Genomic DNA, 27987 nt, shown 5'->3' on the forward strand with positions numbered 1-27987 from the left:
ACTGTCTGTGCTTCTGGGATTAAAGGTGTGCGCCACCACTGCCTGGCTGAAATTTTGCTATTAAATATACTTTAGAGATGTTTATGTTTATAGAAAAATTGGGCAAAAAATAGTGCCCATATATTCCCTCTCACCAATTTCCCTTATTATCTTATATATATTTCATATAAATATTTCAGTTGATAAACGGATCAACCATATTGATGCATTATTAATATAATGAATTATCTATTATATTATGCACATTGGCATTTCGTCTGCATGAATGTGTGTCAAGGTGTCAGATCCCCTGGCACTGGATTTATAGACAGTTGTGAGCTGTCTCGCGGGTGCTGTGAATTGAACCTGGGTCCTCTGGAAGAGCAGCCAGTGCTCTTAACTACTGGGTCATTTCTCCAGTCCCATATATCAGTGCATTATTAACTAGAATTAACTAATTGATTTATGATTTTTCACAAATGCAGGATGTCATGGGTCTATTATTATAGTGTTTCACCTAGAAGTTTCAGTGCCATAAAGTCCCCTGTGCACTATCTACATTATCCATACTCCTACCTCCACCTCCCAAGTGCTGGATTCTAAGCATGAGCCACCATCGCAGGTTTATAAAATACAAGCACTTTGTACTTATAAAATACCAACTGAGCCACATCCTCAGCTCTCCGGTAAACTCTCAATTAGTTCTTCAGAGCGAGGCGCGCTGGGAGCTGTGGCATCTGCAGAGAAGGACGGCAGGTGAGGTGGAGGCTGCATTCATCCGCTTGCTATCATTTTATAAATAGCACTTCTGCACGCTAAGCTTTTCATTCTTGCAAAACTAATCTTGGCAGGTGGATATTATGATTACCATTTTATTCATGAGACAGTAGGTTCAGGGAGGTTGAACGACTTGCCTGACGTCATCATGTGGAATGTGGTGGTTCCAAGATTCCCATCTAGAGCTCGAATTCACACTTTGTTGTTGCAGCCTTAATAGTGAGTGACAAGTGGCTCCTAGGCGGCGCCTGAGATTTCTGGGACCCAAGGGCAGGTAATAGTCTCCTTTTAAAAGCTTTACCAGACTCTGGGCCTGGTGGTGCAGCAGTGTAACTCCAGTTACTAGGCAGGCAGGACAACCTTGGTGAAAACCCTGTCTTAGAAAGTGAAAGACAGGGTATGGATTTAGTGTTGGCGCACTTGCCTAGCATGTGCGACTCTCTAGGTTCATTTCTCGGTTGGTGGGTTGCTTGCCTGGAATGGGTGAAGCCCCGGGTGCCACTCCCAACACCGCAAAGTGTGAAAATAACGCACAATCTTAAAAACAAAAACAAAGTAACCCCTTGTTCGGAACGGCTGCGTTCGCGGTGGGCGGCGGCGGCGCGCAGCCAGGCTGCAGCGTGTGCGCCAGGTGGCACACTGGGCTTGCAGATGGGTCCTGCGAAAGCGTGCAGATGGGTGAGTGTCAAGGCAATTCATCTCCCCAGCAATCCCTCCCTTGGCCCCGCCTCCAGGGGGCGGGGCGTCAGAGCGCGGGAAAGCTCAACCTGAACCGAAACGCCAGCTCGTGCCGGGGGCGGAGAGAAAGAGCGCTAAGAACTGGGAAACAGGGCTGGCCTGCCTCCTCCGCTCGCGGAAGGGGCCTATCAGCAAACTACCTTGAGCTCTCTGGACGTGGCCCAGGCCACGCCAGCACTCCCGACATCACCTCCCCCACTTCCGGTCCGCAGCGCGTCTCAGGTCCCAGGTCCCGGGTTCCGGTTTCTTCTACACAGAATCCCCGCGGTCTGTCCGTCTCTCCCGCAGAGGGAGGAGCTGTGCGCTGTGCGTGGTGCGTACGTCCAGGGGCTGACCCACGCGAGGACCGCATCTCTCCGGATGGTAGAGCAGTTTAGACCCTGCGAGGATCGCGAGGGAACGGTCACCCCGATGACGTAATGTTTGGGGGTGGCGCCCCGTTTTGTGACCCCTGCCCCGCATCCTTGCGACTGCGTCTTAGCCAGAGGAAACGACATGAACACTTAAAACACGCAGATTCCACGGAGCCGACGAGATTCCCTCCGGCGCACGCCGCACGGCTCGAGTTCCTAAGTTTGCATACATGAGGCACAGCGTCCGGCTTCGAGCCACCAATAGCGAGGGGACGGCCACGCTTCGGGGCTCGGCTCCCCTCGCGTCCCAGAGCGGAGACCGGGGCAGGCTTCCTGCTAAGCGACAGCGGCGCGGGCCAATGGCTATCGAGCTACGCAGATGAGGCAGGTGGACTCCGGAGCAGCCAATGAGAAGACGCTTCTCCACAGGGTCCAGGCCCTTCATCCAATCACGGAGAGAAGACGATGAGGGGCCAGTTCCGAGCGGGGTACGGAGGGCCAACCCCGTGCGGGGCTGGGTGGGGCTCAGGGCTGAACGACGGGGCCATTGGCCAATGGCGAGTATGAAAGCGGGCAGCCCGGACCAGGAGCGCGGAGGGAGCTGAGGGAGAGGGGAGGCCGAAGCGGAGAGAAGCAGGAAGTAGCGGCGGCCGCGGGGAGGGCGGCGGCGACGGCAGCAGCGGTGGCGGCTGGAACCGGGCGGAGACCGCTGGGTCTCAGCCCGCACTAGGATCGGAACAAGTAAGCGTGCTCGCCACGAATACCCGCCCTTGGCTCCGCCCCCCGGGGGGGCGGGTAAATGCCCCTGCCCCTCCCCCACTTGGTCAACTACCCCCTTCTCCGCGCCGCCCCCTGGGGCGGCTGCTTGCCTGGCGGGGTCGCCGCCTCCGTGCTCGAGGACCGCTGGTGGGAACTCAAGACTGTTGAAAGCACTGCCCCTAGCCCGGTAACGTGGGAGGGGGGTCCGGGACCCCTAAGTCCTGGCTCTCCTACACCGAGAGGCAGTCGGAGTGCGGCCGGGGGACTGGAGGCTGCGGGATGTCGCGACCTAAAATGGTGTCCGTGCCGGGCGGTGGGGGCGGGGGAATTGGGCCCAGCCAGAGCGGAGCCTGCATCCCGACCGTGTGCGGGTCAGCGTCCGGGCCCCGGCAGGACTCGAGCTGGCGCCCCGAACCCGCTGCGCGCCTTACAGTCACTCGAGTCTCGAGAGAGCCTCAGGGGATCGGAGCCGGGGCAGGCAGCGCGGGGCGCGGAGGAGAAGGGGGACCAGATTCGAGTTGGGTCTGACCTGGCTGCAGAGCCTCGAGTCACGCAAGGACCGCCCCCTCATGTGTCTCCACTCCCCTCGTGCCACTCCCCACTGCCGGGGAGTCCTGGCCCCCGACGTGCAGCGCCGCAGATCCTAAAGGGCTTGGCCTGGCCAAGGCCCTGCCTTGAGTTCTTAGCCGGTGAAAGTGAAAGAAGCACCACTCGCCTCAGTTTACCCTCCAGTTTTTTTTAATGTACTTCTCGTCCCCTACCCGAAACCCCGGGCTTGCTTCCCACTCCAGTCCCTGGCAGATGGCAGGGACTTAATGCTGCCCAGCTTGGCCGCAACCTAATCGCCCCCGGCCGGGCCCTGGCCCCTTGGCTTTGCTCTGCGCAGCAGGCCTTGGGCAAAGGGCAGTGGAGCCCCCACCCGACGCGGGTCTGTTAACCCTCTTCCTATTAGGCCCCTTCTTTCTGCTTTTGGGGGACAGAGGGAAAAGGGGGTAAGGAGATGGCAGCTCCAGAGGCCTGGCGGCTGAGGGGAGGATCTTCATCGGCCCTAAGCCTCTCCGCTTGGCCCACTGTCTGCTCCAGGTGGCTATCGGATGACCTCCAAGTCACTTGCACGCCAGAGGGAGGTGGTTGGGAGAGGCCACTTAGCAGGTGTTTTCTTAGTTGGCTTTGTACTCCACCGACCCTCTCTGTTGGGAGCTTGAGTCGGAAGGTAGCCCAGGTCTCCCGACTTAAGAGAGCTGAACTGAAGAGGGACCTAGCGATTCATCTGGGCAGAACTAAGGGCTTTGTTAAACCCTGCGCGGAATTAAGTAAGGGGGTACGGTGCAAGGAGGACTCCCCTTTCTTCCTCTAGTTGGTACCCTTGCCCCCCACCCCCACCTTGGTCCGTGCAATGCCAGCCGCCACCTGCTGGGACTATCTCCAGTTACAGTCTGAAGGCTGGAAAGAGGTGAGAGAATTGGCCCTGGGAAATGGCTTGCATCCTGGGCAGGGAACATATAAGGGGAGCGAATTTATCCTTTCTCCATTTCCTACAGAAATACTTATGGTAAAGAACCAATGGAGGATAGCGCTCGGGTCTCCCATAGTCTCTGAGCTGGCCTCCTTGTTGCTTGTGGGACCTAACCCCCCATCCCTGTTGGATCTGGTTGAGGTTGGGGGAGCCTTCCTAGGCCATTGTTGCCCGAGAAGATGGAGTTTGAGTTAGGAGGTAGACTATGTGAGGCGCTCAGAGTGGCAATGGCAGAGGGAAGGAGGAGCTTCCCCATTGTGGCAGCTGTGTGGATCAGCTCATACCCTGGAGTTTTAACCCTGAGAGAGCAAGGTGGAGGAGGGAGGAGGAAAGACACTCTGGGGAAGGTAGGTGAGCAAGCAGCAGGTGTTTGTGACAAGAAAGGACACAGTTGGGGCCTGTGTGACTATGCCTCTCCCTTTCTTTGCCTCTTTCTGTCCTCTTCTGTCCTCCCTTGAATATGTTTCTCCCTGCTCACCATGCTAGAGCTCCAGGTCTTTCACAGATGACTTTAGATGACCCTTATCTCTGACCCTAGCCCTAGGTGGCCAGGGTATACTCCTTCCAGTGCAGCCAGCTTCTCTTTGACCTCACATGTCCTTAATTTGGCCCAGCTGAAGTAATAAATTGTGTTCTGGACCCGACACTCAAGTATCCAATCTTTTGCTTCTAGAAGAACTTTGATAAGTGGGTTACTTGTCCCCTCTTTGAAACAGCAAAAGTAAGGCAATGAAGTAACTTGTTGAACCACAGTGATAAAGCTAAAGGAAGAGCAATTTCAGTCTTAGCTTTAATCTCTGCTCCTTTGTGTATTGGTCTTCAGATCTCTATGGACCCCCAGTTCATATTCCATGAAGAATATGAATTGATCCCAAGCTGACACAAATAAGCCCAGAAACCTAGAGCATTTTGTCTGTCGTCCTCCTTAATATTCCTATTGGTTAATTGGTCCTGTGCCTGGCACGGATCTGGTTTCTGTGGAGATGTCTCTGAGAACCATTAACTTCTACTACTCTTTGTATTTCTGAGACTCTCTTTCTGGTTTCCTCTGGGTTTTTATGCTGGCACTACCTGGTGTTTTCCCACTAACCTGACTTTAGTTACCTCCAACAGTTTTCCAGGATTCGCCATTCAGTGTGGTGGAGATTACCAAGTTGGAGGGGATAAATACAGAGTTACTGAGGGAGGGAGGTTCAAGGTCTCTATTTCAGACATCCCAGTTTCTCCTCAATCTTACTCTTTTTATTAGGTCTGGGACCTGTCGCTATGGGGGACATGAAGACACCTGATTTTGATGACCTCCTTGCTGCTTTTGACATCCCTGACATTGATGCAAATGAAGCCATTCACTCTGGGCCAGAAGAAAACGAGGGACCAGGAGGCCAAGGGAAGCCAGAACCTAGTGTAGGAAGTGATTCTGAAGAGATAGCGGTGGCAGCAGCTACTGTGGATGACCCTAAGATTCTAGCTGAGGCCTCTGGTCATGGCCTTCCACAGCCACCAGATACCTCCACTGTCAGTGTCATTGTCAAAAACACAGTGTGTCCAGAGCAGGCTGAGACCCTGCCTGGGACTTCAGGAGAAGAGACCAAGGCTGGGGATGTAACTAAGGAAGGACCTGTGGGGTCTTGTCTGATGCAGAATGGATTTGGGGGTCCTGAGCCATCCCTCTCAGAAACCCCCCATTCTCCAGCTGCTACCAATGGGAATGCCTGGAAAGAAAAAGCTGTGGAAGGCAAAACACCCCTGGACCTCTTTGCTCATTTTGGGTCTGAACCGGGGGACCACCCAGATCCCCGACCTGAATCCTCCCCACCTCGGGATGGTGACATGACCCCACCTCCTTTCTCCACCCCTTTTGTGCTGGCCCCAGAAAATGGTTCAGCCCTGCTGCCTCCTAGTTCTCTCCTGCCAGAAGGGGCCTTGAAACAGGAAAGCTGCAGTCCCCACCATTCCCAGGGCCAAACTACTACGAGAAGCTCAGGTTCCAGCCCTGAGGCAGCAGGCATCCCTGCCAGCGCCTCACCTCAGCAGGTGGCTGGAATGTCCTTCAAGCAGTCTCCAGGACACCAGAGCCCTCCTGCTTCCCCTGAAAAGGCGTCTAGCTGTAAACCTCTGAAGGAAGAAGATGAGGGAACAGTGGAGAAGTCTCCTCCAAGAAGTTCCCAGAGCCCCTCTAGTGGAGCTGAGGCTGCAGACGAGGACAGCAATGATTCCCCTACCTCTTCCAGCTCTTCTAGACCCCTCAAGGTGCGGATCAAGACTATTAAAACATCCTGTGGGAATATCACAAGAACTGTAACCCGGGTTCCCTCAGAACCTGATCCTCCTGCCCCTTTGACTGAGGGAGCTTTCCTGGCTGAGGCTAGCTTCCTGAAACTGTCTCCTGTAGCTCCAGCCCCTGAGGGTCCAAAGGTGGTGAGTGTCCAACTGGGTGATGGCACGAGGCTGAAAGGCACGGTGCTGCCTGTGGCTACCATCCAGAATGCTAGCACTGCCATGCTAATGGCAGCTAGTGTTGCCCGCAAAGCTGTGGTTCTGCCAGGGGGGAATGCCACCAGCCCTAAGACTATGACTAAGAGTGTATTAGGGCTGGTACCCCAAACTCTGCCCAAGGCTGAGGTGCGGACAGGGTTAGGCCTTGGGGGGCAGAAGGTGAATGGTGCCTCAGTGGTGATGGTGCAGCCTTCTAAGTCTGCTACGGGGCCAAGCATAGCAGGTGGCTCAGTGATCTCTCGGACCCAGTCCAGCCTGGTAGAGGCCTTCAACAAGATTCTCAACAGCAAGAATCTCCTGCCTGCTTATAGACCGAACCTGAGTCCACCAGCTGAGGCTGGGCTGGCCCTGCCTCCAACAGGCTACCGCTGCCTTGAGTGTGGGGATGCCTTCTCGCTGGAGAAGAGCCTGGCACGGCACTATGATCGCAGAAGCATGCGTATAGAGGTCACCTGTAACCACTGTGTCCGTCGCCTTGTCTTCTTCAACAAGTGTAGCCTACTCCTGCATGCCCGTGAACACAAGGACAAGGGGCTGGTCATGCAGTGCTCACATTTGGTCATGAGGCCTGTAGCCCTTGACCAGATGGTGGGCCAGCCAGACATCACACCCCTGCTGCCTGTGGCTGTCCCACCTATTCCTGGACCTCTGACCTTGCCTGTTTTGGGCAAGGGGGAGGGGGCTGTCACCTCCTCGACCATTACTGCAGTTGCCACTGAAGCCCCTGTGCTCCCACTCCCGACAGAACCACCTGCTCCCCCAGCTGCCTCTGTTTACACGTGCTTTCGCTGTCTGGAGTGCAAGGAGCAATGCCGGGACAAGGCTGGCATGGCAGCCCACTTCCAGCAGCTGGGCCCTCCTGCACTTGGGTCTACCAGCAATGTGAGTTGTCTATCATTTTTCTTGGGGAAGGGACAGCCAGACACTATGGAGGTAAAATCCAGGAAGGTACTAAGAGCTTGCTTAGGCAAAGTAATGGAGTACAGGTCACCCCTCATCAATTAACCTTGTTTAACCTCTTGACAGGTGTGCCCATCCTGCCCCATGATGCTCCCCAATCGTTGCAGCTACAGTGCCCACCAGCGCACACATAAGAATCGCCCCCCGCACGTCTGTCCCGAGTGTGGGGGCAACTTTCTTCAAGCCAATTTTCAGACCCATCTTCGAGAGGCCTGCCTGCATTTCTCTCGCCGTGTAGGATACAGGTGCCTCATACTCATCTCCCCATAGGACTTTAGCATCTCCTTCTTACAGCAACCTTTTAGATGGGTTCTCAAGGAGGGCTGTCGTTTTTCCTGTCCCTCGGCTCTGTTGTCATGCTCTGCCTTCAAGTCATGCACCATGAGAGCAGTGGAGAGCAGGGCTCCTGCTGGGGCTCCAGCTCTGCCGCCTCAGGCCTCTGGGGACAGTTGACCTCCTTCCTTTCTCTGCCTTGCTTACGTCCTGCAGTCCACCTCATCCTCAGCAACAAGTGAGGTGCTGGAGATGCCCCTGCCTCACTGCACTTTCTCCCCTTCCTCTCTAAGGTGCCCGAGCTGTGCAGTGGTGTTTGGGGGTGTGAACTCCATCAAGTCCCACATACAGGCATCACACTGCGAAGTTTTCCACAAGTGCCCCATCTGCCCCATGGCCTTCAAGTCTGCACCCAGCGCCCATGCCCACCTCTACTCCCAGCATCCCAGCTTCCTCTCCCAGCAAGCCAAGTGAGACCTGGGGAAGGAGCTTGAAAAGGAGGGGTGGGCGGAGGGTGGGGCGCAGGGCAGGGCTCTGCTGCCCCATCACAATGTCTTACACTGCCTTTTCTGCTTCCACAGGCTGATCTATAAGTGTGCCATGTGTGACACAGTCTTCACCCACAAACCGCTTCTCTCCTCCCACTTTGACCAGCACTTGTTGCCCCAGCGTGTCAGTGTCTTTAAGTGTCCATCTTGTCCTCTGCTTTTTGCCCAAAAAAAGACCATGCTGGAACATCTCAAGGTACAGGAGGATCAAAGGGCTAGGGACTGGCTCCGTAGCTAGCTGTGCTGACCTGAACTAGAGCCGCATCACCCTCTGGAAATGGGGAGTAGGGAGAAGCGAGGACTTTGGCAAAGCCAGGCTCTCCTCCACATAGCCACTCCTCTTGTCTTCCTCTTATAGAATACTCACCAGTCTGGATGCTTGGGGGAGGAGGCAGTTGGGAAAGGGGCTGGAGATGCCCTTCTGACCCCCAAGACTGAGCCTGAGGAGCTGGCTGTGTCTCGGGCAGAGGCAGCCCCTGCTACGGAGGAATCCTCATCTTCTGAAGAGGAACTGCCCAGCTCCCCTGAGCCTCCTCGCCCAACCAAACGACCCCGTCGGGACCTGGGAAGCAAAGGCATCAAAGGTGGGGGTGGTGGGCCTGGGGGCTGGACCTGTGGCCTTTGTCACTCCTGGTTTCCCGAGCGTGATGAGTATGTGACTCACATGAAGAAGGAACATGGCAAGGTGAGTTGGGTTTCCTCTGGGAAAGGTAGGTTGGAGGGTAACCTTGGGGTTGACCTGTGTGACTGAAATTTCCCACCCCTTGCTCTTCAGGCAGTGAAAAAGTTCCCCTGTCGCCTGTGCGAGCGCTCCTTCTGCTCTGCCCCCAGCCTGAGGCGCCATGTCAGGGTCAATCATGAGGGAATCAAGAGAGTTTACCCATGCAGGTAACCCTTACTCACCATTCCCTTTTCCTACCTGGTAGATGACCCTTACTCCCAGAGTACCTGTTCACCTGCCTCCTGCTTGAGGGAGCCAAAGGTCGAGGCCTCCGTCTGCTCTGGCAGCCTTCCTTCTCTCAGGATCTCTGGGTTTTTGCCTCTGGTGCTAAGCTGCCCACTTTCCCTCTGCTAGGTACTGCACAGAGGGAAAGCGTACCTTCAGTAGTCGTCTGATCCTGGAGAAGCATGTCCAAGTCCGACATGGCTTGCCCCTTGGGACCCAGTCTCCTCCTAACAGAGGAGGCACCCTGGTGCGAGGCTCTGGTGGCAGAGCTCAGGTAAGGCGAGGTCCTCCTTACGGTATGTCGTGGGAGTGAGAAACTGGTGAGGCCCTGGTCTCAGGAAGCCAGGGTGATGGTGAGGCCCAGTTTCTTCCACTTTTCTCCAGGGCCCTGGACGGAAACGCCGCCAGTCTTCTGACTCATGCAGTGAGGAACCTGACAGTACAACACCACCAGCCAAGTCCCTGCGGGGTGGCCCTGGGTCAGGAGGCCATGGGCCTCTGCGCTATAGGAGCAGTGGCTCAGCGGAACAGAGCGTTATGGTGGGGCTGAGGGTGGATGGTGGCACACAGCAGTGCCTTGACTGTGGCTTGTGCTTTGCTTCCCCAGGCTCCTTGAGCCGCCACCGATTCATTAGCCACAAGAAGAGACGGGCTGGGGGTAAAGCCAGTGCCCTGGGGGTAGGGGATGGGGAAGAAGAGGTTCCGCCAATACGCTCTGACCCAGAGGGTGGAGATTCACCTTTGCCTGCTTCTGGAGGCCCTCTGACGTGTAAGGTCTGTGGCAAGAGCTGTGATAGCCCTCTGAATCTCAAGACCCATTTCCGTACTCATGGCATGGCATTCATCAGGGCCCGGCAGGGGGGCAGTGGGGACAACTAGGTCCCAGGCCTAGGATTGGCCTCTCCTCTTCCCTGGAACTTTGGTTTCACTGCTGCTGTCTCCTCCCTGGGCTGGGAAGTTTAACATGTATTTTGTTTGATTCTTTTCGCCCCTGAGGGAAAGGCTTTTTGAGGGTTCTATTAACTTGCACCCCCCTGCTCTTGGGTTTGGTCCCTGGGTCCTACTTAAGTGGACTCCCCTTTCTTCCTTTCTGAAGCCAACACTAATGTTCTGCTGCAGACCCCCCAGTGTATAACTGGGTGGGAGGACAGGACCTTGGGAAGCCTGCTAGACAGGCACAGGGGAAACTGAAGGATGTACAAGGTCTAGCTTCTACCCCTCCGCTAGATTTCTTCCTCTGTGCTGGGTTCTGCCCTAGTAGCCCCTCCTTTAACACTCATTGGCACTAACACCCCGCCCCAATCCCTGCAGTGCCTTCCATTTGTCTTTTCCCCCAGAAATCTAGGGGTGGGGGGTTGGTGGGGATGAGTCCTGTCAGATGGGGTCCAGGGAGAGGAGAGGACAGGCTCTCAGGAATCCTTTATTCTTGTAGTAATAATACTAACTGGGAGAAACAAGAGGGAGAGAACCAGACTATTAAAACTGCTTGTGGTTTAATCCCCATCCAGGCTTTTCTTTTTATGTGAGTTGGACAATGTGTACTGATAGGAGGGGTGAGTCCAAACTGGGGCAGCCCTTTTCAGGGAAGAGGCGGTATTGACTAAGACAGATGGAAAAAGTAATCTTCATCTTGTGTGTTTGGTGCTTTTTGTATGCTGGATTTAGCCCCTTCCACCAACCCCACCCCCAGAGGTAACTCAGACAAGACACAGATGGCTAACTAAGGACTTTATTTCAAACAAAAATTAAAAATAAAAAAAAAATTGAGAGCTATTTCCCTGGGTGTGAGGAAAGGATCAGGGTAAGAAATTCCCTGTGGCTAGGCCAATACCCTCAGTACATTAGAGGGATTATGACAATTCCCTTCCTTAATCCCATGATGGGGAACCTCAGCAAGTGCAGGACCCTACGGTTAGAACCCCACCTGCCAGGGGGTATGTGGGCTAGGGGTCAGCCCCTGGGAAGGGACAGAGTTGGGCAGCAGCATGGTCAAACATAGGATTACATCCTAGGTACCAAGAACCCACTCCTCCTCCCATCTTGATGGGACCCAGGGAAAATAAAAGACAGTTTGTAGAAAGAACCTCCGAGACTCCGGAGAGGGGAAGAAGGCCCCATCCTCTTCATCTTCATCACCTCTGTTCTCTGGAGGGCAGTGAGTCCTGGAATCTGTCAGGTGGTAATACTGACAACAGCAGGAGGTGGGGAAGCCCCAGCAAGTCTGGACCCTGTGGTTGGCTCTCCTACCCTTTGGCAAGCTCTCATGGTTACCACATGATCCTTTGAATTTCTTGCCTTCCATTACCCTTGGGTAGTTGGTTAGGTAGGTAGGGTTTTGTGATTTGGGGCTTCTTAGGCAAGGGTCCTCCTAGGAAGGGTGCCTTCGATCCCACCACTTCTGGGCCTGAGAAGGGTATCACATGATGCCATTGGTGAGGTACTGGAAGCCGTCGTAGAGTTTGGTGGTGATGGACCTCATGCTGCCATCCACCATCTGCTCCACCAGCAGCTGGAGCTGCTCCTCAGTCATGCTCATGTGGAATCTCTCTTTGAGATTGCGAATGGTGCTGGAGCCATGGAAGCAAGGAAGCTGCGAACCTGGGGGGAAAGCAGTGACAATTAGGAAGTCAGGCTAGTAGTTAGTAGACAGAGGGAACAGAGCTACAAGTATAATAAAGTACTCCTTCCCTCCCCGCCACAGGGATTCCTGGTGGTATAGAACAATTCTGTTTGTACAGAGAAAAGCAGTTGGGAGGCCCTCAGTCCATTCTCATCCCGTAGGCCTTAGTTCCTCTATGTGGGCAGACCAGGAAAAGGCAAGCCCACAGTATCCCCCAGTAAGCATTGGAGAGAAGTCTTAGGGCCCAGGGGGAGGCTGGGAAAAAATCTCTGGGAATGGGCCGTGCACTTATCTGGTTGCAGGCCTCTGCCTATGCTAGGTCTGACACTCACAGATGACCTGGGCCACCGTCACCACGGGGCCAGACAGAGATGCTCCTGAGCAACGGCGGCAACCTGTGGGTTATGGGCAAGGATGGGGAGGAGACTGGCAGCTTAGGTGGGGTAAATATCTGAAAGGGTTTTTATGGGGGGGGGGGGTTAAAGAGGGAGCCCAGAGGAATTGGGATAAGGGATCCTATGCAAATGACTGAGGGACTGGGGAAGCAGCAGAGTAAACGGTAAAAGATGAGAATCAGGAGGAACTCAGTTCAGAGCAGGATAGGTTATTAAGAAAAGGAAGGTAACTTGAAGTGGTGGCTGAGGCCAGGGCAGTTACGTCAAGTGTGATGGGAGGACAGTAGGTAGAAGCACCAGATTTAGCAGAGAAGGAGACAGAAATACAGTTGAATGAGGAAGACTGGAAATACCAGGAGGCCGAAGATGGGTGTTTTCTCTATGAGGTGAGGGTATCTAAGAGCTTTCTGCTGTTCCTTTCCTCTTGCACCCCTCTCCCCCACCCTTCTGCTAGGGTGAAGAAGAGTGTTCTAAAGGGGAAATGGAACCCCCTGAGAAGCCCTCCCCCACCTGAGTCTTGAGGTGGGATCAACTTCCTAAAATTCTAAGTTCCAGGCAACTCAACCTGAGGGCAGTCCAGGCCCTGGGCTCCCCAGCCGCACCTTGCTGCATGATCTCCACAATCTGCACCACCTTGTCCATATGCTTCCGAGCAGCAATCAGCCCCTGCAGCATGAGCATCTTGTAGTAGTTGAACATGTCTCCGTTGAGGCCGCCCATTACCTGGAAGTGGGATGAGTGTGTGCACAGAGGATCCTGGTGGGTCCTTTCCCATGGGCCTCCCACAACTTCCTTAAGGCAATCATGGTAGATTTCACTATTTTCACAAAAAAGCTCCCAGGAAATACTGCCTCATCCTGACTTACTGCCATTTCTGTTCTGTTCCTTCCTGATTTGGGGGAGCCCATCAGCTCATCCTCACAGGAAGAACACAGTGAGCCCTGGAGGCACCTCTCTTTTTTGACTCACATCCACAAACTCAGTGGTCAGCTTAAAGGCTGATGTCTCGAAGCCCAGGTTTCGGGGTGAGCTGGAGAGGATGAAGCCAAAGTCGATGTGGATGATGTGACCTTCTGCGTCGAGAAGAATGTTCCCATTGTGCCTGAGGAAGGGGAGGAGGAAGAGGCAACAGTAAGTTTGGCTGCGGTGGATCTCAGGCTGCACAGTGGCCTCACCAAATCAGACAGCCACGTTTCTGGTTCCTGTTGCTTACAAGTCTAGGGCAATTTCTCAGGACCTAAAACTAGCAATGAAAAGAAGTCTGAAAACTACAAAGACTGGGGTATAAAATTCAATTATCAGCTTAATAAAAATAGTTTTAAGATTGTCACAGGGCTGAGGATATAGCTCAGTTAGTGGAGTGTTTGCCTACCGTGTAGGAAGCCCTGGGTTTCTAGCTTTGTGCCCTAACACAGCATAAATGGAATGTAAATAATGGCACTTGCCTATAATTCTAGCACTTGGGAGGTTGAGGCTAGAAGATCTAAATTAATGGTCATTCTCAAATACAAAGAGTTTGAAGCCAGACTGCAATACATGCTAATTTCCCAAAAATTGCACTTCTAGTAGCCAAATTTGAGCTAGATTTAGTAGTAAACACGGATGTAAGGGAAGAAGGCCTTTGAGTATCCAATAGCTAGCTGTCTAAATGAGAGGCCCTCATTCATCAATTTACCTGTTTTATTTTTTTAGGTAGGGTCTCACTATGTAGCCCCAGCTGATCTGGTGGTACTTATTATGTAGACCAAATTGGCCTCAAGCACAGAGTCACCTGCCTCTGCCACCTGAGTGCATGGATTTTAATTTTTAATCATCCCACTGTAGAACAAAAGTCCCATCAGTACAGAACAATTAGAAGCAAGCAGACTGAAGACAATTTATTATTTTGTATTTGTGTGTGTCCATGTTCATGTGGGTCTACATTCATGCAGTCGTGTGGAAGCCAGAGTTCACCTTAAGGCATTGTTCCTAAGAAGCCATCTACAATTTCTTTTTTTTTGAGAGACAGGGTCTTACTAGGTAGCCCTGCCTGGCTGATCTGCACTCACTAAATTGGCCTCAAACTTTTCAGAGATCCATCTACCTCGGCCTCTTGAATACTGGGTTCCTAGAGCAGCTTGCCCAGGGCATCACTTGGTTTCTGCTTGTGCCACCACATCTGGCTTTTTAATGTGGGTTCTGGGGATTGAACTCAGGTCCTCATGATTTTATAGCAATAACTTCATGGACTGAACTACCTCCCCAACTTCCCCTCCCCCCTTTCTCTTAAAGATATGTTACACTGTAGCTTAGGCTGGCCTGGAACTTAATGTGGCCCAAGTCAGCCTCAAAGTCATGCAGTCCTTCTGCCTTAGCCTCTCAAGTGCTAAGGTTATACAAATGAGCCATCATGTCTGTTTGAGAAGAGTTAAAGTCTATCTACAACAGTGTAGGGCAAATCACTTACATACAAACCTTAGGAGAGGTAGACTACAGGCCAGCTGCAGTGGAAGAAGAGTTAAGGGGAGATAAATCCCAGGTCTTGGCGAGTCCCACATTATGGCCAGGAAGAACAAGTAACATGCTAAGCATGTGAGACCTGGCCTTTTCAGCACAGCCAGCTTTCTCACTCATGCTCCATCTGAGCACCACCTTGTCTGAGCCAGGCTGGCTAGAAGAGGAGGGGTGGAAACCCACCTGAATCCTTCCAGCTGTGGAGAAGCACTAACAAAGTAACAGTGCCCACACAATCTAGAGAGCCAGAGCAAACAAACGACACTCCCACCCCCCCGCCCAGACTCCCAAAGCCAGCACAGGCATTTTCTCTTATTCTGTTAACTACCAGAGATAGCTTCTACCTGCAAAGTTGCCTTAAGACTCTCTTTTAAAGGAAGGATTTTGTTTTGTTTTTATTTGTCCTAATTTACTCTTTTCTTGTTTGTCTTGACAGTGACATTTTTGGGGATACATTTTTAAAATGTATTCATATTTCACCTTTTAAAACTCAGAACATAACAAATTCCACTTACTGGAAATTCATACTATTAGAAATCCCCGAAGTACACTTAATAAAAGGAGGTAAGTTTCTTGGTTGCACCAGAGCAATGGACAGGCTTTTTCCCCCACAAGTGACAATTTTGTCAACTTTCCCTCCAAACCTACTAAGATTTTAATGCAAGGATAACAGAGTGAACATTTTCTAGAAATAAAAGGAAGAAGTGAATTTTAACACTGGATCTGTCCAAGTAATGATATATAAAAATTACTGTTTTGGTCCACCGTTGTTGAGCTAACTTTTCCCTGATACACAGAGAAAACCCATAACAGTGCAGAGGCGCCAAAAACTGGTTACCCTTTTGTAGCCTTAGTTTTGAACAAGAAAAACTTTCCATGTTCAAACTGTGAATATGGAATATGTGACATGAAAAACGAGTCCATATGCCTTTGATGTTATTTTTTTATTCTAAGACAGTCTCATGTACCCCAAGCTGGCCTGGAACATATGAGGATGACCTTGATCTTCTGATATTCCTCCAAGTGTGTGCCAGTGTGCCTGGTCTTAAGAGACACTGGAGACTAAACCTTGACCTTTGTGCAGTCTAGATAAACTCCACCCACTGAGCTACATCCTCTCTATATCCTCGGCCTCCCCCACCCCCCCCCCTTTTTAAAAAGCAGCATTGGGGCGGATGAGGAGATGAATAGTAAAGAACACTGGCTGCTCTTCCAGAGGACCCAGGTTCAATTCCCAGCACCCACATGGCAGCTTACTGTAACTCCAATTTTAGGCTATCAGTCACTCTCTTCTGGCCTTCGTGGACACCGGGCACAAACATGGTGTGCACACATACTTGCAAGCAAACATACATGGAAAATAGAAATGCAGTAGAAAATAAGCTCTGGCGAATTCCATGTAAACATCTGAATGGTTTGCTCTCCCTGGCTTGTTCGGGCAGGCTTTGGTTGATGACAAACCACCTGGCTGATGACAGTGCATACTCTAGCATATTCTGCATGTGAAGTGTCAGGCAACAGTTTTGGCCAACATGGCATACTTCTTTATTTCAGACTTGCTTAAAGCAGGATAGTTGTTAGTGAGGATGACCAATTTTGGTTTGCTTTATGTGACCATGTTGAGTATGTGTTACCTGTTTGGTTTTCGAGACAGGGTTTCTCTGTGTAACAGCTCTAGCTGTCCCGGAACTCCCTTTGTGAACCAGGCTCGCCTCAAATTCACAGAGATCCGCTTACTTCTGCCTCCCAAGTGCTGGCATTACTGGTGTATGACACCACCACCTGGGAAGTGTGTGTGATTTTATAACAAGTTGAAGCCTAGACCTACAGTTTATCAACACCAATAACTTTATTTTCTTTGTAGCCACTATCTTGTGAGATGCTTCCCAGAAATTTTAAAAATGCTAGGATAATCTTGCACTTACCGCCTCTACCTGCCAGTGTTAATGGGGATCAAACCCAGAGCATTGTGCATGCTAAGCAAAGCACTCTTCAACCTGAGCTACATCACCAACTCACATCTATTTTTTAGGTTATTAGGAATAATTCATCAGGGGCTGGAGAGATGGTTCGGCAGTAAAAAGCACTGGCTGCTCTTCCAGAGGACCCAGGTTCAATTCCCAGCACCCACATAGTGGCTAAGAACCATCTGTAACTCTATTCCCAAGGGACCTAATGCTATCTGGCTCTGTTGGGCATACTATGCAGGTGGTGCACCGAAATACATGTAAGTAAAAACTCATACATTAATAAAAAAAAATGGTTATCAGCTCCCTGCTATACCAAAGGGAAAGACTTTCACATCTTCCAAAAGTTTTCTTTTGGTGGTTTTATTTATTATTTATTTTATTATTTTTACATATCAGTCTCTAAAATGAAATTCCTGAGGTCTAACTAGTGATAGCTTCTGCTGTAGGAAATCCTACAGTTAGTCACCTGCCCACTTGGGCATGGCCTCATATACTATTTATGCTGATGTAAAGCGTGCATCTGCTCTCTATCTCTGGTGGCGGATCCATGGCATCTTTCCAACTCTACCCTTCTTTTTCCCAGCATTCAGTTGAGAACCTTAGGCAGAACTTAGGTAAGTTCTGCCTTGCTATAGGTCCAAAGCAGTTCTTTATTCATTAACCAATAAAAGCAACACATAGACTTCCCACACCAAGCTTCCCTGTTCTCACTTATTCAATCTTGTAGCTGAGCCCTGGGCTTCAAAATCCTGGGTTCAAAATCCCAAAGCTCATGGATAGTCTAAAACTGGCAATCCAGATCCTACAGCTCTCTCACCTCGAGCCTTTGCTTGCTTGGTAGGCTCGCAGGGTGGAATGACTATAGTCTCCCAAAGCTACTACTGACCCTTATCTTCCTCACGAGGGAGCACTCACTTGAGGTTCTCAGCTGACGTAATGAGGCCATGGTCATATGTGGTATACAGTCACCAAATAGATGGTGCTAGTTTCTGAGAAGCTGCTCGGCTGACTAATGTCAATTGGGTGCCAGGTCACTGGGAGCCCTGGAAGCATAGGCTATCATTTCTTTTTAAAATTTATTTTTTTAGTGTTACTATGTGTGTATATGTCTATGTGTGCATATGCTAAAGCTCCTGCCAGGGTGTATGTGTGGAGGGCAGATGACAACTCTGGAATTGGTTCTAGGGACTGAGCAATAGCTTTAATCCACTGAGCCAACATGCCAAGCCCCAGCCATGGTATTCTTAGGGAGAGGTACAACCAAAAGGAGGATTTAGGCCACAAACCTCAAATCACTTGAAGATATTCTTAGGACTGCAAGAGCATAGGTATCATCAATGCTTCACCTATGTGAAGTTAGGCCTCATAAAAGTCATGTGATATTGAGAGAAGTGACAGTTCAGGCAAAACAAACGATGTTAAAACTGTGGAAATTGGGGACTGGAGAGAGGACTCACTGTTAAGAGTACATGTACTCCTTCAGAGGATGAGGAGTTACTTTTTAGCACACACGGAGGCCAGTCCCAGAAGAGCCAATGCCCTCCTTATGGCCTCCACTGGCACTAGGCATACACAGATATACATGCAGGAAAAACACCCATACACATAAAAGTTTGGGAAATTATGTTGGAATGAGAAGAAAGGAAAGCTTTGACTAGGAATTTCAAGCTTATCTTCATGGTATTCCCCATCCATTTCCTTTCTGTTTTCAGTCACTGACACTACCTTTGTGCCAGGTTCTAGTATCTTCTGCTTTCTTGCTAAGGACCCTGACTTTCACCCTACAGCATCAGATGGCATCTACAGATCAGAACAGATCATTCCTCTCTTGCAAAATAAAATTCTTGCTGATTGTGGTGACAAAGGCCTTTAATCCCAACACTCGGGAAGCAGAGGCAGGAAGGTCTCTGTGAGTTCAAGAGCAGCCTGGTTTACATATCAAGTTACAAGACAGCTAAGGTCACATAGTAAGACCCTCTCTCAGAAAACAAGAACAAAATTCCCCAAACTCTTTAGTCGCATAATGAAAGACAAATGTCACTCCTTGCTACCCAAGGCTTGATCCCAATGAACATTCCTCATCTTGTCTCCACAGCCCTCTGTCCTCATTCTCCCTTACCCTCCACTCTACCCACTCAAATCTTCACCCTTGCGTCCTCTTGTTTCTTTTCTCCCTTCCTCCAGCACTTGTCAGTCTGCCTCTATGGCTTAATGTCACACAAACAAATCTTTCCTAAAAATATGTTTGGCTTCATCAACTGAGGACTCTATGTGAAGGGACAGAGAAGACCCTTGTGAAAGATTAGGATGAGGGCACAAGTCACTTACCTGTCCTTGACTTGCAATAGATAGCAGACCAAGCAGTAGCCAGCACAACTTTGCACAAAATTGCGCTGGGCACTGAGGAATGCCTCAGTGGTATAACTGCCATGTTCCTGTAGGAAGTAATCGAGCAAGGAGAGCTGTGACTGTTTCTTCACCTGATGGATGGACACAGCGTTGACTACTGGTTCAATCATGCCACTGTCGGCTGAAATCACAAGAATCTTATATGGCTTGATCCAAAGAGGCACTCGCTCCTGCTCCCAAATCGACTGTGAAGAGACACAAAGGTACCAAGAGTGGTTCATCTTTCTCCAAACTAGAGAATAATAATGTTTTCTTCTCCTCAACCTCTCTCCCTTAATATCTTGGATTGAAGGGCATTAAATAAGCAAGACTCACTGACCTACTAAGAACCAGCAAGTTTTTTGTTTGAGATAGGGACTTATGTAGCCCAGGCTAGTCTTGGATTCATGATCCCTGTCTCCACTTTACACATTCTAAGATTACAAGTGTACACTACCACAAATAGCAGAACCAGGAAGTTTGAAAAGGAAGTCCAGGGCCTGGCAAAGGGAGGAGACTACACACAGAGGTAGAAAACACAGAACAGGAAATCTCACTGTTGCCTGCTAAATAAGAGTAGGAGCTATTAATATAAGTTTGAATAATAAAAATATGGGATTTAAGGGCAGAGAAAGCATCTCTAGAAAATGAAAATATGGGGCTGGAGACATGGCTCAGTAGTTGAGAGCACTGTCTGCTCTCCCAGAGGACCTGGGTTCAATTCCCAGCACCCACATGACAGCTCACACCTGTCTGTAACTCCATTTCCAGGGCTTCTGACACCCTCACAAAGACATATATGCAGGCAAAACACCAATGTACATAAAATAAAAATAAATTATAAAAATGAAAATACTACTGGATGTGGTGGCATAATCCTGTGTTCCAAGCATGTGGAAGGCAGAGGCAGGAGGCTCAAGGCGTTTGAGGTCAACATTGTTTATAAGTGAGAGTCAGAGGTCAGCCTGAGCTACACAAGATCCTGTCTCAAAAGCAAAACAAAATGCAAGCACTTAAGCCATGTGTCACATACTATAACCTAGTACTTGGGAAGCTGAGGTAGGAGGTAGGAGGGCACGGCACAAGGACACACTGACATTTGCTGAGCATACAGAGGGTACTGGGCTGAGGCTACAGTGAGATCCTTTCTAAAAACAAAACCAAAAACCAGGAGAAAGTTCAGGCCACCTCCACTACTCAAAAAACCTGCAAACAAGTCAGTCAGTGTTGTCACATGCCTTTGATCCCAGCACTCTGAGTTTGAGGCCAGCCTGGTCTACAGAGCGAGTTCCAGGACAGCCAGGGCTACACGGAGAAACCCTGTCTGGAAAAAGAAAAACAAAAACACAAAAACCAAAGAAAAACTACAAACAAGTATTATAAAGCATTGGATTGAACAGGTGAAGCCTTTTGCAGGTCACCGACCCAGGAGACCCGGTGATCTCAACAGTGTACCAGGCACAGCAGTTTACACCTGTGAGTCTAGTACTCAAGCTAAGGCACGAGGACTGTCATGAATTCAAGGCCAGCCTGAACTACTTAATGAGTTCCGGGTAAACCTGAACTACAGAGTAAGACCCTGTCTCAAAAAGACAAAGCAAAGGCTAGAGAGATGGTTCAGGGGTTAAGAGCACTTCCTACTCTTACACAGGATTTGGGTTCCGTTCCTAGCACCCACTTGGCTTCTCACAACTGTAACTCCAGTTCCAGGGGGATCTGATACCTGCTCTGGCCTCTATGGACACTATACACATACATGCATAGGAAACATCCATACACATAAATAAAAATGAATAGATCTTTAAAAAAAGACAAAACAAAACACAAATACCTCAGCACACAGTAAATCCATCCATCCCAGATAGATCATTTGGGAAGTTCTGATTTTAAAGACAAACCCAAAGCCTGGTGGTACACACATATAATCCTAGCACTTGGGAGGTGAGGGCAGAAGAATTAAGAGTGCAAGGCTGCCTTTGGCTATAACTGGGTTCGAGGCTAGCTTGAACTACATAAGTCCCTATGTGAAATCACACTCTCAATCAAAAAAAAAAAAAAAAAAAAAAAAGACAAACTTGGCACATTCAGTGGTCAGAAGAGGGCAGATGTAGTTCTAGAAAAAACCAGCAGAGGTCACCATAGAGCTGTTCATCATGTGGCTGTGCTCTGGAGAAAGACAAGCCAGTTTCAGTTTGATCTTCCCATTCAGCCTGGGTAGAAGCAAGTACTCAGCAGAGCTCCCTGAGAAAGCCTGTGTGGTCCTCAAGAGTGCTGGAGTCTCACTGAGCCGCCTTTCGTTGCCCCTCCCTGTGTGTTTGTTTCCCTTCCTCACCTGCAGCTGCTTCAACACCTGGAAAGCCAGCAGCTCCTGCCGAAGGTCGTCTCCACACTTGACAATGACTGACAGGAGCCGCCAATTGGGAAGATGACCATACGGGGAGCCTTCTCTGATCCTCCTAGGAAGACAGAAGTCACAGGGTGATGCCAGGGTAAGGATTCAGCTGGCAGTAAAGTCTGATGGAGTGTAGAGGTGGAAAGGCACTGGAGAGGAGTTACAAGACCACCTTCCACCCTCTACCCTCCTCACCGCACTTTCTCCTGCCAGGGCTCTTTGAGGGCAACTGCAGAAGGGTCTTCAGGGTCTCGTTTAAAGGCTGTGGGAGTATGAGCCAGTTGTTCTGAAAGGCGCCGTCTAGTAGGAAGAAAATACACAATTTATTTGGAAGAGTTATCTCAGAGCTGCAATGCCTTTGCCCGTTTTCTTGCCACTGTTCCTAGATTCTGGACACAGATGGGAACCTTGGCACTAGGAAACCCAGAAGAAGCATAATCAATAGCATTATTTTGCTAACCTGGTGGCTTATGATCATGCAAAGAACCTGGGTTTCCTCATTACTCTATCCCAATATTGATTCAGAATGGGTGTGACTCCAGAATCTGAACCTTAAACAAGGTATCCTCTCTACCCTCAAAGTGAAGGATACAATTTTGAGATCTCACTTTGATTCTTGGTTTTGGGTTTTCTCATGGAGCTGGGAACTGAACCCAGGGTCTGCACATACTAGCCAAGGGCAACTTCGAGAGTGATGCTCAAATGCCCTCTGAGGCACTCGCTTCTTTTTGGAACTCTCTTAAAATGTCATTTCTTTTTGTAATAGCTAAAGCAATGCCACTATTGCACCTTCACTGACTCAAGTATAGAGGCTTCAGGACAAGAACAGAATAATGAGACAAAGGAGAAAAACACAGGCTGACAGCTGGTGAGTAGACACAGGAAAGGGATAAAGAGACAAGTGGAGTCTGGAAAAAAAGATGAAAATGAGGGATGATGGGATCTGGCCATACCGGATATCCCCTGCTGCAATGAACACAGGCTCCTTGCTCTCCTGGCTAGTGATGCTGTCCACAGAGAACTGGGAGATGTTGTCACAGCTGTTGGTGTGGACTTCAGGGAGCTGGGAAGAGCAGGTCAGAGATGCTAAACACAGATCTCCCTCTTGCCCCCTGCTCACTTGCCACTACCTGTGGCATGCGGTTCTACCACACCATTCCAGACTGCTCCCAAAGCCACCATGGTTCACACCATTATGGCCTTCTTGAGTTATGGATCCCACAGTGATGTTCTCAAAGTGTGAACTACTCCATCAGAGTTCATGGAGATGCATAGGAAATGCAGCTTCTCAGACCCCAACAGCAGTCTAAACTGGAACGCTGGGAATGAAATCTAGAAGCTAGATTTTAGCAAATTCTCCAGACTACCCTCACAACCGTCAAGTTTGTATACCACTGCCACAACTTTAGCAGAAATCTGAATCTACAACCTCATACTGAAAGCCCCTATGATTAGGGATGTATTATTCTCTCCTAGATCCTTCCAGACTAGATTTCTTTGACTAGTCTTCAACCTTTTGTTTTGTTTGAGAAAGCGTTTCTCTGTGTGTAACCCTGGCTGTCCTGGTATTTGCTCTGTGAATCAGGCTGGCCTGTAACTCTGATGTTAACTAGGCAAGCCTCAAACTCACAGATTTGCCTGTCTCTGCCTCCCAAGTGCTGGGATTAAAGGTGTGCACCATAACCACCTGGCTTCTTTCTTTTCTTTTTGAGACAGGAACTCATGTATCTTAAGCCTGGCTTCAAGCTTACTATGTAACTGAGAATGGCCTCAAATTCCTGCTCTCCCTGCTTCCACTATAGTGCTGGGACATAGGTGAGCTGCCGCACCCAGCTTCATCTCTTCAGTCTAACCTCACTTGTTACTATAACGTACCCTGTCAGGCCTCAAGAGGTCTCCTGTCCTCCCTTGTAGCAGAGCAATCTCAGCTCCAGCCAATGCACAGTGACTTGTGAGTCTTCATTTTTCTTCCTAAATGGCTATGTCTAACCTCAGCTTGACTGTAAGAAAAACAGAGATCTGCCTTTGTCACCCAATGTGCTACATAAAACGCTGTCCTGCTTGCCTTCCTATAGCCCCAAACTAGCTTGAGTTTCTTCCCATAGCTACCAGGACTGAATGAGTACATAGCCTGTCAGGTTGTGCTAACCTCTCCAGCCTAATTTGTCACTGCCTCTTACCTCATACTATATATGCAACGCGTACTGGTTTCTTCCAGTTCCTATCATGGCCATGCTCCATTTTCTCCTCTGTACACATTCCTCTATCTGAATGTTTTTTGTTCTGCCATTCTAAACATGCCTCAGGCCTCAGCTGAAAGGCTGCTGCCTCCAGGAAATCCTTTGACTCCCACCCCAAGTCTGGAGGAAGTACCAGCTCTGGGTGCTTCCATGATGTCTCATGCTCCTCACTACAGTGCAGGCCACACCACACTGCAACTACCAGTTGTCTGGTCTGATTCTGTGAGGTCATAAATCCTTGCAGGTATAAGCCAACTCTTGTTCACTAGTATACAGTACTCAGGTGTGGGACACAGAAAGTCCTCCATAAACTTTTTTTCTTTTCAGTTTTTCAAGAAAGGTACAGACTGACCTCAAATTCTCTATGTAGCTGAGGCTGGCCTTGTGGCCTTGAACACCAAATCCTTTCAGAACACTCAACCTTTCAGCTGGGATTATAGTTGTGAGACACTACATGCAGATATTAATATTTTTCTCTTTTTAAAATATTGATTTTATGCATATGAGTGCCTGCATGTGCATCATGGATGTGCAATGTCCACAGAGGCCAGAAGAGGGCAGCAGGTCTCTCTGGAACTAGAGTTAGACAGCTGTGAGCCACAGCAAAGGTGCTGGGGACTGAACCCCTGTTTCTATAAGAGCAGCAGTGCTCTTACTGCTCACACAGATCCCTTGGCTCTGCCCTGAGTGCTGGGATTAAGGCCTGCACCACCACTGCCCAGCTCCCTTTATATATTTGACCGAATGCAGGTATGGCTTGTCAGTCTGCTGTCCTAAATCAACTTTATATAGTGGGTGTTCCATGAATATTTTATTATATTTCCCTCCTCCCCTAGTCTAGATGTTCCTTTTTACTTCCAATCTGAATTCCTGCTGCAGGAGAACAAGCGTGAGCCTATTCCAACCAGCTGTTCAGTGCCTGTCCTTCTCACACCTTACTACCTGCAACATTCCTCTGGGCGCTTGCACCATCTGCTAACAGGTGTGTTATTCCAAATGTATTAAAAGCTCCTAGAAAACAGGTGTTGTGCCCCCAGTATTGTCTCCTTGGTGCTCCCTCACCTCCACCTGTAGCTCGCCTATATCATCCACCGACCAGGCTTCGTCATCATTGTCATAATTGGGCACCATGCTGAAGCTGCCGGCTCGCTGCTCATGAGTGATACCACATTCAGGCAGGTTCTCTACGGATCGTGTGCTCCGAATTCGGTTCTCAGGAATCCGAGCAGGAACACTAGTTGTGTCGAAGTTTTCACATTCAAGAACTTCCACGTAGATCAGGTAGGGAGCCTGGGGGTGAGGAGGGGAGGACAGCATTTGCCACTACCTCTCATCTCAGTTTCATTGACACAGATCTTTCTGTCCCAACCCTCAGCAGCAGTCCCTTGTGACTGTGAGCATCATGCACAGGTAGGAACTTGTGCTATCACCTGCATAAAACATTGGGGAAAGGGCGCGAGGGCTCAAATGCATGTGTGCAGTCGGGAAAAACTGTTTCAACTATCAATAGCAGTTGAAGTTCTATGGGCTTATGATAAAGTCAGGGCCCAGGGAAGTAGACAGAAAAACTGGATAAAGCAACATATGTCCCAAGGAGAATCCTAATTTTCAATCCTTCCTCTGAGAGGAGACTCTGAACCATGAGGACCATCATTCCTATAAGTAGACAAACACAGCTTGTTTTCTCTGGTATGAATGGGCATATTTCTTTCCTTTCTGCCCACTTTGATCAAAGAAAAAATTCTTATACATATGTCCCTTTACCCACATGATGGTTGTACCTGGATAGCCTGAGAGTTAGAGAAAGGCGAAAGAGTACTCAAGGAGGATGAGGAGTGGGTGGAAGGCATAAGGTAAACTGAGAACATTAGGCTGCTCTGGCCTATAAAACCAAAACCCAACAAGTCAGGCAGGAGGGATCTGAGGTTCTGGGCATCACAAGAGCAATGACGGAGGGTCACCATACAGTACAAGGTCTCCAGCATGCAGGTAGGGAACAAAGTCTGAGTAGTCATGGATGGTCGGATGAGGGGAAGGGTCCAGGCCAGAGCCCACTTACCTTGTCCTTGGAATTGAGGACAACAGCTTGTGTATGGGGCACACGGACCACATGGTGGTCAAAGCCAGCAGTGGGCAGCCAGACTCGGGCAGGGAGTTTGTGGTTCAGCAGAGAGAGCTCTGAGATCAGCCTTTGTGTTTTCTGCTCTTTAGTGGGGAGTGTGGCCAGCCGTTTGCCGATCGCCATCAAGGATTTGATGAATTCTCGTTCAGGGGCCAGCCGGACAGGCTACAGAGGGTTGGGATGAAACAAAAGATGGTGAAGAAGACATTGAAAAAAGTAGCCTTATTTGCTCCTGGCTAGGGCCCCGGTATTTAAAGAACCCCAGGAAAGGGGCTACCTTTGGCCATGGTAGGAATTTTCACCCTACTCCAGCTTGAACGGGGGAGAACACATCCCTTCTCTGAAAGCTACTTCCAGGGGACTCAAGATCGCCTGAGCTCAGCTCACTGAGAAAGAATCCCTTTTTTTTTCCCCTTGGACCTGAGTTCCTCAAAGACTGCCCCAAGCCTTTAATACAGGCAAGGGGACAAGGTCTAGAAAGGCCATCCAGGACCTCAGACAGAAGAGCGCCTACTTGAAGTGCTTTACTCATCTCAAGAACAGGGTCATCCCTTCTCCCATCTGGGCCCTCGGGCTGGCTCTGTGCCAAGGGGCTCTGGCCAGGCCTCACAGGACTAGGGAAAGGGACCTGAATCAGTATTTCCCCTTTCAAAGAAGGAGATGCTCTTCATCCTGAAACTTTTGTTGTTCTCCATGGCGCAAACGCCAACTACCCCTCATTCTCGTAAGGGCTAAGTACACAAGCAGGGATGAGAAGAGAATGCGCAAACTGTATTAATGAGGGCATAACCATTGGGAAAGAAAAGGCGGGTGGAGGGTGGTGCTCATAGGAGGATGGAATAAGCAATAGCTCCTGTTCGCCGTTGGTGGCCCTTCTGAAGGCCTGTCTCTAGCAATTCCTCCCTGGGTTCTCTTCGCATGCCTTTCACAGACTTGACCCCCAATTTTAGTTCCCTGTGGTAAGCTTGGTTCCTCATGCCAGGTATTTCAGCAGTTCCCAGAAAGGGCAAGGTAGAGTGGGGAGAAAGATGGAATCAGACAGACATGATGATGAGCTCGACTGGTCTAAGCCTGTCTGCCACAGGGACCCTTTCTCAAGACAGCCACAAAGCGTGGCAGAGAGGATCGCGACTCTAATCCGAGCACCTTGAAAGTCACGGCAAAGAAGATCACAAGATGGAGGCCAGCTTGGGCTATAACAAAGAATCTGACTCAAACAAACAAAACCCCATATGCTGGGCATGGTGAGTCACATTCTAGCACTTGGGAGACTGAGGCAGGAGGATTGCCACAAATTTCAGGTCAGCCTAGATTAGTGATTACTAGGTCAGTTAGAACTATATACCAAGACCATGAAAAAAAGGTATTTACTACACAATTCCATATCTTATCATGTCTCCTCAGCTATATAGAACAATCTCTCTTCTTACTCTTTCTGCTCTTCTGATTGGAATAGCATTTCATTTACCAGACTTTTCTCTACACCCCCACCCCCTTTTCTTTTTTTGGTTTTTCGAGACAGGGTGTAACAACTGACCTCAAACTCCGCCACTGACTTCTAAGTGATCACCACTACCTGGCTTCTCCATCCCCCTCCCCCGCCTTTTTTTTTTTTTTTGAGACAGGGTCTTTCTATGTAGCCTGTTTGGCCTAGAGCTCAAGCTATATAGATCAAGCTAGTCAGCCTTTAGCTCATGGAAATCCTCCTGCTTCTACCTTCTCAGTGCTGGGATTAAAGATGTGCACCACTATACCAAGTCTGCTTATTTTTCTGATTGAGAATTTCTACCCTTACTGCTCATACATACTACATGAAAAAAACAAAGAACATCTTTTGTTTCCTTTTTTGTTTTTGAGATTAAGAACAAACTTTATTCAAGACTTCTGTTAATGAAAAAATTTGTTTTGAAAATTTCATATATGAGTATACTGTATTTATATCATTTCCACCCTTCCCATATCCCCCCTACTCCCTTTTGAATTCATGATCTATAATAAAAATTATTTTTTTAAAGTATTCAG

General features: G+C 49.5%; 2 protein-coding genes and 2 long non-coding RNA genes across 16 annotated transcripts in view; 2 read left to right on the forward strand and 2 right to left on the reverse strand.

Moving 5' to 3' along the window:
• Window positions 1-835: 835 nt before the first annotated feature.
• On the reverse strand, window positions 836-1759 carry LOC126489934 (uncharacterized). The gene is made up of 2 exons (XR_007589058.1): window positions 1635-1759; window positions 836-1133 (listed from the first exon to the last, which is right to left on the reverse strand). It is a non-coding gene; the product is annotated as an uncharacterized lncRNA (long non-coding RNA).
• Znf687 (zinc finger protein 687) lies at window positions 1710-11118 on the forward strand. 6 transcript variants are annotated; one of them, XM_050124531.1, is made up of 10 exons: window positions 2381-2588; window positions 3964-4059; window positions 5372-7500; window positions 7645-7823; window positions 8145-8321; window positions 8433-8595; window positions 8758-9084; window positions 9175-9287; window positions 9475-9619; window positions 9730-11118. In XM_050124531.1, the coding sequence occupies exons 3-10, from the start codon at window positions 5389-5391 to the stop codon at window positions 10222-10224; spliced, it is 3711 nt and encodes a 1236-aa protein (XP_049980488.1). In that variant the 5' UTR covers window positions 2381-2588; window positions 3964-4059; window positions 5372-5388; the 3' UTR covers window positions 10225-11118. The 6 variants fall into 6 exon arrangements, with proteins under 6 accessions (XP_049980491.1, XP_049980488.1, XP_049980487.1 ...); XM_050124533.1 differs by lacking the exon at window positions 2381-2588 and adding an exon at window positions 2668-2793; XM_050124534.1 differs by lacking the exons at window positions 2381-2588; window positions 3964-4059 and adding an exon at window positions 1710-2335.
• Window positions 11057-27987, reverse strand: part of Pi4kb (phosphatidylinositol 4-kinase beta) — a 35977-nt gene continuing 19046 nt past the window's right edge. For both annotated transcript variants that reach the window (XM_050124536.1, XM_050124537.1), the window contains 9 exons: window positions 25903-26130; window positions 24906-25133; window positions 22557-22666; window positions 21799-21903; window positions 21544-21667; window positions 19152-19417; window positions 13330-13462; window positions 12963-13083; window positions 11057-11943 (listed from right to left, as the gene is read on the reverse strand). In XM_050124536.1, coding sequence (XP_049980493.1) covers window positions 11762-11943; window positions 12963-13083; window positions 13330-13462; window positions 19152-19417; window positions 21544-21667; window positions 21799-21903; window positions 22557-22666; window positions 24906-25133; window positions 25903-26130 — 1497 coding nt within the window. In that variant the 3' untranslated portion in view covers window positions 11057-11761. The remainder of the gene's footprint in view (window positions 11944-12962; window positions 13084-13329; window positions 13463-19151; window positions 19418-21543; window positions 21668-21798; window positions 21904-22556; window positions 22667-24905; window positions 25134-25902; window positions 26131-27987) is intronic.
• Window positions 13459-27982, forward strand: LOC126489932 (uncharacterized). Of its 7 annotated transcripts, none has more exons than XR_007589054.1 (9): window positions 13459-15417; window positions 16886-17080; window positions 19265-19435; window positions 21550-21700; window positions 22370-22471; window positions 23320-24825; window positions 25019-25124; window positions 26055-27209; window positions 27488-27982. It is a non-coding gene; the product is annotated as an uncharacterized lncRNA (long non-coding RNA). The 7 variants fall into 7 exon arrangements; XR_007589052.1 differs by lacking the exon at window positions 27488-27982 and adding an exon at window positions 25219-25253 and having other exon boundaries at window positions 26055-26170; XR_007589053.1 differs by lacking the exon at window positions 27488-27982 and adding an exon at window positions 25222-25253 and having other exon boundaries at window positions 26055-26170.

This window comes from Alexandromys fortis, unplaced genomic scaffold (genome assembly GCF_014885135.2).
Source record: "Alexandromys fortis isolate MF-2015 unplaced genomic scaffold, M_Fortis_MF-2015_v1.1 scaffold_218, whole genome shotgun sequence".
NCBI lineage: Eukaryota > Metazoa > Chordata > Mammalia > Rodentia > Cricetidae > Alexandromys > Alexandromys fortis.

What these genes read in the sequence shown, in the direction of transcription:
- Znf687 (XM_050124534.1), top strand. Translation starts at nt 5,389, where the DNA reads ATGGGGGACATGAAGACACCTGATTTTGATGACCTCCTTGCTGCTTTT. An exon ending in CCATGCTGGAACATCTCAAG is followed by an intron (nt 8,596 to 8,757) that starts GTACAGGAGGAT and finishes TTCCTCTTATAG; the next exon opens with AATACTCACCAGTCTGGATG. An exon ending in GCTCTGGTGGCAGAGCTCAG is followed by an intron (nt 9,620 to 9,729) that starts GTAAGGCGAGGT and finishes ACTTTTCTCCAG; the next exon opens with GGCCCTGGACGGAAACGCCG.